A 15,502-nucleotide genomic window follows, 5' to 3' on the forward strand; every position below is an offset into this window, starting at 1 on the left:
GTGTATTAACTTAGTCACGAAGTTTGTAACACCCAGAAGGAAGCGTCGGAGACCCTATAAAGTATATATGTATATAAATGATCAGTATGTTGAGCTGAGTCGATTTAGCCATGTCCGTCTGTCTGTCTGTCCGTCGGTCTGTCCGTCTGTCTGTATATATACGAACTAGTCTCTCAGTTTTTAAGATATCGTTTTGAAATTTTGCAAACGTCATTTTCTCTTCAAGAAGCTGCTCATTTGTCGTAACTGCCGATATCGGACCACTATAACATATAGCTGTCTTACAAACTGAACGATCGGAATCAAGGGCTTGTATGGAAAACTTTCGCATTTGACGGTGTTTTGGAAGATCGTCGATTGACTGAAAAAGATTTAGTAGAGGCTCTACTCAAATCATTAGGCAGTGTGAGCCATATTTTAAGTGAAATTTTGTGTTTTAGAAAGCTATGCGCACAATGGGTGCCGCATTCGCTATCAATGAAACAGAAACACATTCGATTTAATGGATAAGAGTAAGTAAAAAGCCAAACCAACAATGTCAAAATTAACAACAACTGTAGCGTTAGGAAATTGGGAATTTATAACTTCTTCCCTAAATTTTATTAGTTCTGCATTATTAATAGTCTTGAAATGTATGCCAGAATTTCCATTAATACCAACATTTGAACTTTTGCCTCCCCGAACACTGACCTAAAATTAATAATTTACCACGGCATCACTTTATTATCCAGCAGGAAGTATTCAGCAAAGTTTCCTAGCCAACTGCGAAAGTCACACAGAGAGTGCTAAGAGATTGTCCCGCATATGCGTATAATAAACGAAAGGAAAGTAAAAGTCACAAACCAGCAAAACTTCTTTTCCCACCTCAACTTTCACCTTCGATAGCAAAAAGTTAGGTTACATTAAATATATATGAAAGTGTTTTGCTGGCACATTTAGGAACAGTCAGTTAACTTTAATTGCACAAGCCACATTCATACAAATATACGTAGTAGGTATCACAATCACAACTATATTTACCATACACATGGGGGGTTTGGATTGACTTCTGACTTTATCAACAAATGCTGAGATTCTTTGGTCATTTCCGATGGTATTTATTACTGTTTATATGGTCATGCGAAATATTTCAATGCAAAAGTTTGTGCTTTGAATAAATTATGGCAACAAGTGTAGATCCTCTGGGACGACCTTTAGGAGTTTGCCTCGATAAGATAAGATAGAGATATCGTAAGTCCACAGGTGTTAAATATTTTGGTCCTTTTTCATTTGCGACCGAATTTCTGATAATAAATCGCATATTCTATATTTTTAACTTTGAGCTCAAATTCGATCAAAACTCATACCCTATAGTGCGCAGAGACTATTTGAATTCATTTCAAATGGGTTCTAGTTATTAATTATTCAATATGTTCCAATATTGCTTAAGAGATATTTTTAAAAGCGTAAGAAGCTTTAAACAATTTAAAAAAAGATGTTTTCAAAGCAGGACGTTATTAAGAGTCTTTTCAAAATTTTGAAAAAAGGAATAACAATTTATGAATCAGGTAATATTCTTTATCGAACAAGGAATGGAGTTCACATGTATGCATCAAAGCTTTATGAAACCTTTTAAAACCACATTTATAAGTTGCACAACTGTCAAAAATTGATGCTTCAAGTGCTACTACTCTGTGTGATTACACCCGGACGATGATTCTATGTAGTGGACATTCAACAAGTTGTTACCGACGAAAATTAACAATCTCCACATTTGATCACGAAACGAGGTTGATGGTTGATGGAAGATGGGAAACACATTAAAGGTCTTAAAGAACCAATGGGTTCATTTAAAGTGATGAAAGATTTCAGTAAATTACATACATCCAATGCCCTCAACGAGTCTGTTCAGGTTCGGATCTACTCCAAATCAATGTGGGATGGCAACATAGGCCAAACGAAACTCTGGGGGACAAATCAACACCGCGGACAAAACTGACAGGACAGCGTTGGCTAAAAATTAACGTAACGGACAACACGGTAAATCGGATATTCATTCTGTTTGGATGTGTCAAAGTGAAAATAGCCTATTTGGAAGTGCTGCGCAGCGAATAATTTGTTTGTAACCGTATTTAATATTATAACGCTGAATCATTTTATGACTATTGGAATAAATTTGCAACCATTTAACCATTTCATGCCCGACGTTGCCTATAGGCAATATTGTACATATATGCTTCTCAGTCCCGTTATTTCAATTTCTTTGACGCGCCGTTTTTAGCATTATGTAGTCTGGTATATTGTGAAAGCTTACAGTGAATTGTTCTATTGTGAATTGTCCTTGTAAGCTATGCAAGGGTTTATTTAGTAGGCGTTTTTCATAGAGTGAAATTGTGAAAGTCGCGAATTGTCAAGATCGCGAAAAAAGGCATTTACGCAAAAAGTGTTTAAAAGGATAAAAATAGTTGTTTTATTGTAAAACCAAGGGAACAGCATAAATAAATAAAGGTAATATAGTTATTGGAAAAGTGTTTCGTTTACAATAAATTTTTGAAAAGCGCTGTTGCCTATAGGCAACATCCGGTAAATAACGAACCAGGACACTATAGACTGTGAAATTTTTATCATTGCGTACTTGAGTTAAGACGAACAGTCCTAAAAAATGTTTTAGCTCCTCCCATTTTATTTCAGGCATGAGAGGGTTAGTTACCTTTGTGAACCTATTTAACTATAATAAATACGAATTTGAATAAATTATAAATCAAATCGAAGTACGGTAAGTTTATTAACTTATTACTCACATTAATGATTAGGTTTAATATTAAAACCAGGCGACACCGATTCTAAATCGCGCATATCCGATATTTAGTAAATTTACGGATTTCCGAAATTTAAAACAAATCTATAATAAATACAGAATGTAATGAACAAAGTGGAGCGTAAGAGAAAATTAGATTTTTACTTATTAATATGAATTACAAAATATTTTATTTTAGTTAATAGACATTCAAATGAGAAAAATATTCATTGCGTACATATCTCTTAATAAACGAAGATATTCATGTAAACTTATTTGCATTTTTATAATTATTAACTAAGATGATTGGATGATTGGAAAATTATCTTTAAACTCACGTTTCTGCTTCGACTATAAACTGAACGAACAAAACAATCTATTTTCAGAAGAAATGCTTCCAATTTTACAACTATTCTCATTGTTGCTATCAAGAGCCCTTTATATACTACTTACGGCATTCTATTCATGTGCGCATCTCCATATATGATACTAATATAGTGTATCCATGCAAAAAAGAGTGTGTTCGAGTACGCCACAAAACGCTTTCTTTTAATACACCTATGATCCAATGCGAGTATCAAAACCAACTCGGTGATACACGATTGTTGCTGTTATTTTATTGATTTACTGCACGATTTGTAGTGGACTGCATGTTAAAAATATCGATAAACCCTATATATGTATAAAACTTAATAAAATCTTAAAATCGATTTTCAATGGAAAGCTAAAAAGTAAAATTATCTTTTTGGGCAGTTAAAAACGGGTTTCAAAAGTAAATTTACGACCATACCGCATGGAAGCGTTATTTGTGTACTTAGTCGCAATGTAGAGACTAATAATTTTCAGAGACTTTTCAATTTCAAAAGAACCAACTATTGCTCTGGAGAAGTGCTTCATTTTGGAATACTCTATCATCCACGCGCAGTGGTTTTTTCTTGTATTTTTAGACGGTTCACTATTTTGGCTGGGTTCGTGTAATTCGCACATGTATGGCTGCTAGATAGGCAGCGCTGTAGTTAAGTGCAAAAATTATGTGTCATTTAGAGCAGCTGTTAGCTGTAAACGTCAGGAAACAGAATTACACAGAAAAAAATCCTTAATAAATATTTCAGCATTGCGATAAGGAAAAAATCATTTTTCAGCTTTAACTAAGTAAAGTTTGCTGTCGCTCGCTGGCAAAAATATATTGTAGACATTTAAATGTCTGCAACACGGATACTATATTATGGTATACGTTAACTGTATTCTAAGACTTAGTATTAGTAAAATTATTTATTTGGAAAGGAACAACAGCTGATCTCTGAGAGCTCCTCTCAAAAAAGACGTTTTGCGGTGACCAATATATGTATCTCTGAACTGGATCTTCTGAAATTAAAAAGCCAAACAAATTTCATTAAAGTAATATTAAGTCTAGTAAAGCAAGTTAAAAAAATAAGCAAAAAAAAATTTTTTGACAAAATGGCAGTTTCTAAAAAAAATCGATTTTTTACCAAAATTTCGGCTTTAAAATGTTTATAAAATAAATATTTATCCTTGAGAAAAAAATCTTCATTTAGTTACCAAAACATATTTTTATGAAGCTCGTATTAAAATTTGGGACTAACCGGTTTAGCCATTTTCGAGTAATGTTGGTCACCGACTTTGAGAAAAACGCGTTTAAAGTTTGAAACACCTTTTCAAATTTGCGTGCAACTTCGAAAATATTCGAAACGATATGCTTTTTTCAGTGTATATTCTTGAATATATAGTACATATGTACATTAAGAAAGTAAAATAAAAAAATTAAATTTTTCTGAAAATTCTACGTGTATATTAAATTCATTTACTGATTTTAAGAAACGTTGCAGTACGAAAAAGTTTATTAATGAGATGTAGGTATTGTTAAAGAAAACATACATATACAGCTATCATCGCACTAATAATACGCCTTTTGTTCTTTATTCCTGGCTACCGACCAACCGATATACAGAATATAAAATCTCACTAAATTAGTAAGTAGGTAAGAAACACATAACCAAAGTCAAAACTTATTTGTACAAGTCTGTTTTTCATAAAAAGCTTTTAATGTTAAAGTGAGGCTCTACATTAATAGAACATGTTAGGAAAAGCAGTTGTTCTGAATTCGAATAATACTGAATTTTTCAAATATTTACTAGTTCACATCGTCTTAGAAGTAGTACAGCATTATAACTCTAGGATGACCAAGCGATAATATCACTAACTTCTATTGAACATTTTATATATAATAGATTATACCAAAACTAGAACAAACAAGTAAGGAAGGGCTAAGTTCGGGTGTCACCGAACATTTTATACTCTCGCATGATAAAGTGATAATCGAGATTTCATTATTCGTCATTTACATATTTTTCAAATACCGTATTTTTGTAAAGTTTTATTCCGCTATCATCATTGGTTCCTAATGTACTATATATTATACAGAGAAGGCATCAGATGGAATTCAAAATAGCGTTATATTGGAAGAAGGCGTGGTTGTAAACCGATTTCACCCATATTTCGTACATGTCATAAGGGTGTTAAGAAAATATTATATTCCGAATTTCATTGAAATCGGTATAGTAGTTCCTGAGATATGGTTTTTGGTCCATAAGTGGTCGAGGCCACGCCCATTTTCAATTTAAAAAAAAAAAGCCTGGGTGCAGCTTCCTTCTGTCATTTCTTCCGTAAAATTTAGTGTTTCTGACATTTTTTGTTAGTCGGTTAACGCACTTTTAGTGATTTTCAACATAACCTTTGTATGGGAGGTGGGCGTGGTTATTATCCGATTTCTTCCATTTTTTAACTGTATATGGAAATGCCTGAAGGAAACGATTCTGTAGAGTTTGGTTGACATAGCTATGTTAGTTTCCGAGACATGTACAAAAAACTTAGTAGGGGGCGGGGCCACGCCCACTTTTCCAAAAAAATTGGGTCCAAATATGCCCCTCCGTAATGCGATCCTTTGTGCCAAATTTCACTTGAATATCTTTATTTATGGCTTAGTTATGACACTTTATAGGTTTTCGGTTTCCGCCATTTTGTGGGCGTGGCAGTGGGCGGATTTTGCTTATCTTCAAACTTAACCTTCTTATGGAGCCAAGGAATACGTGTACCAAGTTTCATCATGATATCTCAATTTTTACTCAAGTTACAGCTTGCACGGACGGACGGACGGACAGACGGACGGACGGACAGACAGACATCCGGATTTCGACGCTACTCGTCACCCTGATCACTTTGGTATATATAACCCTATATCTGACTCTTTTTGTTTTAGGACTTACAAACAACCGTTATGTGAACAAAACTATAATACTCTCCTTAGCAACATTGTTGCGAGAGTATAAAAAGAAAGAGCGAAAAAATACTAAATTCTTATGCTTTCCTAGCTAATAAAAAACGCTCTAAGCGGAATGTATGTGGGGATTATTATAGAGACCACCACCCACACTCCACGTCAGGATATTAAACACGATATATTTAAACGATTAACTAGTGTTCTAGTGTTTATTTATAAAAAGTCTTAAATTTAGTTCTTAAGATTATAGTACATACATATGTATTAGCACAAACGTTCTTGCGGACAACTGCTCGGCACGACTTACTTATTGAACAGTTCACGGAACTTAAACTCAACTGAATTTTGGCTGGTTTGTCTTTGTTCGTGTTTCGTCAAAAGTTCGTTCAGTTAAAGGGTTGTGTGTTATTGTGTTCTTTTGTCAGCGTTTTATTTTTGACCACTTCTAGTCCGGTGTTCGGATCCCACATGTATAAGTACGTACATATAGTATGTCTTGGGTATGAGCAACAGAGTAACAGAATAAGTACGACGGCAACAAAATACTTTAATCCAGAAAAAAAAATAGCAAACCAATTTTGGTGCTTCGTCCATTAAAGGAATTTGCGCCACACTTACAACTAGATTTTAATAAATAAATAAGAGATAGGAGGAAGATAAAAAAGGGTGGCTGGAATAAAGAGTCAGCGCAACGGAAGCCACATAGGATTGCCCTGGCAACGGGATGCCGTGAAGACGTTAGCGCTGTCGCCAACTTGGGCAGCATTGTTGCCGAAAACTTTAAGCTTTTTAATCTTTTATGCACGAAGGCGGCGGCGTGCCACAAATATCGAACAGCACGCAAATATGCAAAACATGCTTCATATTTGTATTATTTTGCTTGCCATTTGCTGCCAAGCAGCATACTTTCGAAGTAGAACAAGCGTAGGTTTTAGACCTTTAAAATTGAAAAGCATAAAAATATGTGGGATGAGTTATAAGTGTAGACTGAAATGTCCTTACTTCAGAACATATTAGCATATGTGTAAGCGCACGAAGCCACAGCAACGTATATAGGGTTAGGGGGTATGGTGTTCTACACCAGCTGCCGGGATATGTCTACATCAGTCTCAATGTAGTCACGCGTTAGCGCACAGACAGCTGTTTGACAAGTGCCAGTGCGTGCTGATGACGACTAGATGAATGGGGTGTGCATATAAACGGCTACACAGGTTACACATGTATGTGTGCTCATAGAGTGGTCGTTGGCGAGGTCACAACATGGCGCGGAATTTAAATGTTACCAATATATTTTGCATATAAATCACATCACGCTTTCGTGCGGACGCGTTCACAGTTACTGAGTCACAAAAAGTCACATTTGTAATGCCCGAAATGTTTCACGTTTATGATTTTCTTAATTTAATTTCCACTTACATATATTTTACACGTACATATATGTATATAGCAAGGAGGTCTAAATTTAATGGCATAAATATGCCATTTTATTAATTTAAAAAAATATTTAAATATCTTTATCATGTGGTGTTATTTTGGCATTCCATGTGGACATTTAGGATTTAATTTTGCTGCCGCTGTGCAATGGATGTCTTCAGAAAAAGTTATTATACCTTGAATAGGCTTAGTGAAACTTAGAGAGTAGAGAAATTCAACCACCTTTTGTAAAGGTGATGAGTATAAAAATTATGAATACAATTTCGGTGTCTCGTGCCTTATGGCTTACCGGTGAAAACAGACTTCGACCTGGCTATATGCAGGCAGGTATTAAACATCATTTACTATACTCTTCACTTATTGATGGCGTTCTTGACTGCTATTTATAACCAGATTTCGGCTGCGGAATCATTGCTAATGTTGAAAAAGGCGTATGGTAATTCAGTTTTATCAAAAATACTAGCCAAGACGGTCGAGAAATCGTTGAAGACATGCCTTGTTCTGGACCATATTCGACATCTTCAACTGATGAAAATAAAAGACTGAAGGATATAGTACTTGAAAAATGTCAGGCAAGATGGCTAGAGAACTCGACATTTTGGTGGATATTTTGGGTATGAAACGCGTTCTTGCTCGGCTCGTCCCGATAAAACTGAAAGCAGGTCTCTTTGGACATGCTGCTCGTGTGAATTTCGATTCCATATTCATGAAGAGCATTATAACTGCCGATGAGACATGGATTTATGTGTTTGACATGTAAATAAGTCAATGGAAGGAAAAAAACGATTCGATATTCGTGGTTTCGTGCATCATGAATTTGTTCCGGAGGGACATACGGTCAATAAGGGGTTCTCTTAAGTCATATTGAGGCGATTGCGTGAGAAAATCCGTCGAAAACGGCCGGAATTGTGGAAGAACAATTCATGGATTTTATACGATGAAGTGAAATTGTCGCTGCGTGCAACCCGTTTACAGTCGATCCAAGAGATAAAACAAAATTCGCTGAAAGATGTGAAGCCCATCCCAGCAAGTGCTTGTGAAAAGTGTTTCAAAGACTGGAAAAAACTTTGGCGTAAGTGTATTGCTTCTGGTGGTGATTACTTTGAAGGGGAAAAAATAATTACTGATGAATAATTAAATATTTTGCGTTTTGTTAACAATCCGGGTATTTTTTTCACAAAAATATATCTCTATTTGCTCACTCGAACCAACTCACCTTCGGCAACTTCACCTTCAAAATATCTAAGGAGTATAAGTATAATTACTTTTATATAAGAAATAACGCTGTATATTGTAAGCTACATATTATGGGTATTTGATCTTTTCTTTAAGGATTTTGTATTTTGCTATAAATATATGCAAGTACCTGTATTTACCTTTAAAGTTCTCAAAGATTGTGTTCTAATGGGTTTTCTTTTAATTTCACAAGTTTTGACTTCTTGATGCCTTGGATGCTCTTACCTTTTTGAGTTCTGGTTCTTTATATTAACTAGTAATAAAGTTTAAAGCAATAGAATTTAAACTTAAATGCAATGGTTCGAAAATTAAATTGCCAATTTTAATGTGGAATACTCTCTCAGACAACCGGTTATAGCCGCCACAACCGAAGACAGTATTTCACAACCGCATTTAACATGAACAGGCAATAATTTCAATTAATGACATTTTCTACATCCAATCTGCTTAAAATCATTTAAAAAATTTTTCAACTAAGTCACAAGCCAGAGTTAATCTTTATAATAACAATCGTGTTCGCACTTTGGCTGCCGTAAGTCTTAGAACTTAGAAGTCTTATTTACTCTCTTTTCTATGGACTTATGTTGTCACTCTATCTAATCCTTGCACCAACGCCCATACCATGATTATAAACAATAAAATTATGATAAAACATTTTTATCGACACTTCAAGTCCGTTCAGTATATCCATCTGCATCCAATATTTAAAATTTTTTAAAAATTCTTTGAATATTGAAAACTTTTAATTTGCTCTAAAAACTATTCGTATAATAAGCAGCAATGGCATTTTAAATGCTGTTGGGTTTTGTAGAAAATCAATAAAACACAGAACTAAAAGTTGTTGGCTTCAACAAATCAATTCTTTAAAGTAAAAATTCTGCGTGCTAAAACTTTCACTTGTGAAAAATCTATACAAGTTCTATGCAGTTTAAAATGTCTTCCAGTAAGAAAATATGAGACTACTTGGCACTGCAAGCCAGGGGTATTAGATAACCGCAATCGCTGCAACTGCGCCCCGCCAATTGACAGCACACGCCAAGCGAACGACAGCGCTTTTAGCGGTACGTTCGCGCGTACGCCGGTGGCAAGTTCGCCTGCGGGGCAACAGCTATCATCGGCGACAAGCTAAGCCTAGCCAAGCCAAACTTTGTCGGCGTTGCAATTCTCTGTTTATTTATCTGACTTTATACCGAGTTGCTGACGCCTTAGTTGTCGTTCCGTATGCTGCAACTACATGTTTTTCTTGTTGCTGTTGTTGCTTCGTTGTGCATTGTTGAAGTTAGTTTATTTTATACGAAAATATTCTGCGCTGAACAACTCAAGTGCGTTCAACTGTTCACTTCGAGTAATTCTACTTTTGTCGTTCTTCGCTTTTATCTCGCAATGTCTTTTGTTATTATTGCTGTTGTTGTTCTGAGTTGTTCAGATGTGACATTGCATTGTCATTGCAATGCGATTTCCTTGGTTGCGGTTTTATGTTCGCCTTTTCGTGGTTACCACCCCACTTTTTGTTGTAGTTGCACTTACATATGTATGTATGTATGTATGTATATACTTTTATTTTTTAGTTGTTGCTTGAACATTGTTATTGCTGTTATTTCGTTGTTGTTGTTTTATTGTTTGTTTGACAAGTGTACGTGCACACACACACACGCTCCCAGAAATCCTAAACTATAACTATGGTCTTTTTCTTTCAAAGTCCTTGGCGGTTGGCTGGCCTCAGTATAAAACACTTTAGTGGCTTAGTTGTTGCTGTCATTGTTCTTTCTGTTTTCCTTTTTACTTTGCTGATTCCAAGGTTCCTTAAGTACTTATTGCACTCGTGTCAGTCCGTATTGAGGCCACTGCGTGCTGTTAAAAAACAAGCATTGTTGTTGCCCTTTAAAAAAGCTGATGCCATTTAAAGCGATTTTCTAGTTTCTTGTCTTGCAAACGGCGCTTTAGTGGTGAAACAATTGCATGCTCACCTATATTTGTGCAGTTGCAAAAAGCAAACGTTTGCAATTTGCAAAAGATAGTAGGGAAATTTGTGAACTTGCTGCTCCAAATGGATAATATACTTGAACAAAGGATTATTTCGGCAGAAATTAAGAAGAAACAAATTGGAAATAGGCGTGAAATGCTTGTTTAACCTCTCATCTAACAAAAAAAAAAGCGTGTGTCTCATAAAAAAAAAGTGGAGTGTCTCATATGCATTCTATAGGGTCCTCTTGAATGAAACAACTACGCTAACACTCTGTACTAGAGTTCGCAATCGACTGATTAGCCTAATCTCAAAATGTACATTCAAGGTGCACGAGGCATTGAGAGGCCTTAGTTAAGGCAACTTCAAAAGTTGATGAGATATATATCTATTAAGAGGTTTTAAAATCGCTTTTAAAGAATTTTTCCTTTTCTACCACATCGAAATGCAGTTAACCTAAATTTCTGGCTGTACATTAGTCAAGCACTCTATCCCAAATTTATCTAAAGTGCTAGTTTCTGCTTTTCATGAATGGTTGCGTCTAACGTATCTGGTCAGATTTATGGTAACTGAAACGCCACGAACAGGTCCTCGTAAAGCTCCCTTAACAGGCGCGTTTACTTGCGGCGATAAAATCGTTTGCCAACGATCGGCTAAGAATCAAGTATTAAATTATTTTACGAATCTCGCCTTTTCACAACAAACCTTCTAATCTACAAACAAATATACAAAAGTACATAGCCCGCGGACTCTGGCGACTTATTTCATACGGTCGCTGCCACACTGAATCACAGGCAACCAATTCTGGGAGTGATAGTCATGAAAACAATAATCCTAAAAACTCAAATTCAAAGAGCTTTTTTACATAGAAAGAGAGAAAGTGTGTGAGAAAAAATGGTTGGCGAGTGACTTTTATTGAACTGGTAAACCATTGCGAGTGTTCCCGTTATCCTTCGGTAACGCTTTGAACACAGCGCTTTTTTTATGGCGTACAGGATTTCTGCCGTTGATTGTTGTTGTATTTCGATTTGTTGAATTTTTATTGTTGTTGTACTTGCTGCACAGCCACTTCGCGTTTCATGCTTCAATTTTTATAGACTCTCCATTTCTTATTTGAATTTAACTCGATTTTTTTCGATGGTTTATTGTTTTTGCTTCACAGATAGCAGCCACTGTTTGTCCATGACGGAAGTGCGTATACCAAAACACATCATGCGGCACGAGGACGCGGTGCTGGGCTGCAAATACGATTTGGATGGCGAATCACTGTATTCGGTGAAGTGGTATAAGGACGGTTTTGAATTTTATCGCTATGTACCGCGGGATATGCCGCCAGGGCAAGTGTTTCCACTGCCGGGTGTTGATGTCGATGTAAGTATGTTACTGTGTTTTTATTGCATTTGCGCGGATTTTAGCCGCATTTTAATATAGTTCACGCGCCTCTTACTTTCGATTTTCACTGTTAACGGGTGAAAAAGTATTCCATATATTCCGTATTTTAAGGTTTTAGAGGTTTTTGACCCAACAATATTGGCCCATTTTGATTTCGACACCGTATCAATTCAATAGGACACAGCTCTATGGTTCATTGGTCGTTTGTCGTCTATCAGTAGTCGATCTAAAAATTATATATACGTCCTAAAAAAACAGCATATGACATATACAAGAAGCACATCAAAGTTAACAGGACTTTTTGAATCTAGCGCCTCCTGGTCGCGCCATCTATATGCCGACTGGTGCGTTAGAATCTGCTATCTTTATTGATTGTCCAGTGAGAATTTCATGACAGTTCATTAATTGGAAGTGAAGCAATTGCATTTTAAATGTCAGTATGTTTGTGTTATCGGTGCGAAAGTGAGCTTCGAACAACGAGCCAACATTAAATTTTGTTTTAAAATCCGTAATTACCGGAATTCCATCAAAACTGTGCGTGAATTCATCAAAAGTCAGCCGAAATCATTTATCATCATGGAACGCGCGGTTTGTTCCGCATATATTGACTGACGACCAAAAAATGGTCAAATCCAACATTCGAAGATGTTAAAAAGGACAAAAACTTCCTTTGCATAATTGTGACTGGTGACGAAACGTGGTGTTTCCAATGTGATCCCGAAACGAAACGCCAGAGTGCTGAATGGAATGCACCGGACGAGCCGAAACCCAACAAATCGCGCATGGAGAAGTCAAAAGGGAAGACAATGCTGATTTGTTTTTATGATTCCAAGGTATTGTCCCCTAAGAATTTGTTTCACCCGGCCAAAACTTTAATACTGTATTCTACCTTGGAGGTTTGAGGCGTTTGGTGCGCCATATTCGACGTGTTCGGCCCGAATATCGCGAAGATGGAAGTTGGTGTTTGTTGCACGATAATACGCCGTCTCATCGATCGACGCTTGCGACCGATTATTTGATCAAAAATTACGTTTTACACATTTTTTATTGAAGCAGAAGGAGACTATTTGGAATAAAATAAATTTACCGAAAAAACCATTTGTTCTGTTTTTTTAAAGTACCTTTTACTTTGGAATTCCCTTGTAATTCTCATTGAAAAGGTAAATTGTGTCCCAACGGTTGAACGCACCGTACCACTTAATACTAATCGATGTATAACAGGTTTTCAATAGGAACGATTCAAAAGTAGACCGATAGGGACAGCAAATTACGCCATAGTTTCTTCCGCTTTTTTATATTTTTCTCATCAGTAAGGTTTGCCCTTTCATCATGAAAAGGAAAAAATTGAATCCACGGGCACATTAGAAAATGTTTGCGTGCAAGTGAGAGAAAGTAGTGCCCGTAGTTCGAGAATATTGCTGCCACTACCGCAACAATTGAGGAAGGCCCAAATCAGTCTCTCGCTCGTTGTTCTGAAGCGTTGGGCAGCCCTGTGACGTCATTATAGTGAATCTACACATCTCCTAAACCTCTAAGGCTATAACAACCAAAATTATCTAGTGCAAACTATGAGAATTCCTACTGACAGTGTATGAAATCGGACGATAACCTCGCTCACTCCCCATATAACGGTAGTGTCAAAAACTACTAAAATCGCAATAAATCAGTAACTAAATATGCCAGAGACATTAAATTTTACCTGAAAGATGGCATAACAGGGTTTTATGAGAACCGGTGTGAAAATTCGGTGAAATCACATATCTCGGGAGCGACCGATTTTGAATAAATTTATTAACATTTATCTAATATTCCTATGTTTAAATGCGAAAATGGGCGAAATCGCATTTCAATCACGCCCACATCCCACGTATCACAATTTTAAATTGCATTTGGTTCTTTCACTTTCCTGTACACAAATTAATAATTAATTAATACTAGAGGAGATAGATAGTACTACAAATACCATCTATGTATATGATTTCAATTAGTTAGATTATATATGTAGATAGTTAAGAAGATATCTCATTTTTGGTGAAGCAATTTGAGTTAGTTTTTTGGAGGAAAAATACTGTTGAATATGAGCTGTGCATCGATTTCCCTGGTTGAAAAGAGGTTTGCTAAGTTGGGTAAAAGCGAACTGGCCATCGAGGACAACGACGCTCTAAAGACGCGAAAGCTATGTGCAAAGTGGGTGTCTCGCAAGTTCATAATCTAACAAAAACAGCGAATTGCTGATTCTGAGAAGTGTTTGAGTGCTCTTTAATCGTAAAACCGAATTTTTGCGTCGGTGTGTGACAATAGAAACATGGCTCCATCATCTCACACTTGAGGCCAATCGATAGTCATTCTATTGGACTGCACATGATGAACCGGTTCTCAAGCGTGGAAAGACGAAGAAGTCGGCTGGCATTCATCGATACTGAGCCAGTTATAATCCATTGCACTGCGTATTTGGTTCCAGTTCTATTTTATTATTCCAAATATTAAGCAATTGTATTATTTTTGAGGAAGGATCAGTTTGAAATTGTACACATATACTTCATCGTTTCCGTTAAAACATTATATTATCCGACGAGCTATTTATAGGCATGATTCCGCCGCCCCGGTCGCTACCTCTAGCAACTTTTAAACCTGTAATATTTATTTATTTAAGCATACAAAGGGAAATAATGACGGAAAAAGTGACTATGCTTTATACTATGTATTGACAGTATACATAAAGATATGCAGGTATAGTGCTTTTGAATTATTTTACCTTGGTACCAAAAATTGCCCAAATCCAACCAAAACTGGTCAAAGTCGGTCAATGTAGGAGATATACAATTGATATTCAGAGAGAGCATCGTTGCAGATGTTGTTGTTATTATTTAGTTTTCCATCCAAGTTCTACTTTGGATTAAATAACTTTACATATCTTAGCACGCAGCTGCCCGAAATTTCTTGTTAATCACTTTTGATTGTGAGTCCCACAAAAAATTAAAAAAAATAATAATAATTTGTAACTACCTTCTGCAAGCAATAATCTGCTGTACTTGTATATACATAGTTGCAACATTCGAAGAGGTGTGGCAGAATGTTACGAAAAGTTCACTAATACAATAACGAAAGTTAAACTTTTTGTATCAAGTTTGTTCGAGTAGATATGCAAGCAATAATACCATGGAGGCAAAAGTGTTACTGACAGCGCATGACTGTAAACTAGTCCTATTGGTTTAGCAATAATCAAATAATAATTCCACTGCTTGATTGTTTGCAGCTGCTCAACTCAACGGATAATGTGGTGGTGTTGCGACGCGTCACCTTACAGTCAACTGGACGTTATCGATGCGAAGTTTCCGGTGAAGCCCCTTCCTTCCAAACAGTTTCAGGACATGAGGACATGATTGTTGTCGGTAAGTTAATG

At 36.1% G+C, this 15,502-nt stretch overlaps 1 protein-coding gene across 1 annotated transcript in view; it reads left to right on the top strand.

The window, feature by feature from the left end:
- LOC120768920 overlaps positions 1-15,502 on the top strand; it is a 67,050-nt gene that overhangs the window by 28,393 nt on the left and 23,155 nt on the right. Inside the window, exons 3-4 of the mRNA XM_040095694.1 lie at positions 11,870-12,078; positions 15,356-15,491. Of these exons, the coding sequence (XP_039951628.1) occupies positions 11,870-12,078; positions 15,356-15,491 (345 nt within the window). The remainder of the gene's footprint in view (positions 1-11,869; positions 12,079-15,355; positions 15,492-15,502) is intronic.

The sequence above is a fragment of the Bactrocera tryoni genome, chromosome 2 (assembly GCF_016617805.1).
Source record: "Bactrocera tryoni isolate S06 chromosome 2, CSIRO_BtryS06_freeze2, whole genome shotgun sequence".
NCBI classification, from domain to species: domain Eukaryota; kingdom Metazoa; phylum Arthropoda; class Insecta; order Diptera; family Tephritidae; genus Bactrocera; species Bactrocera tryoni.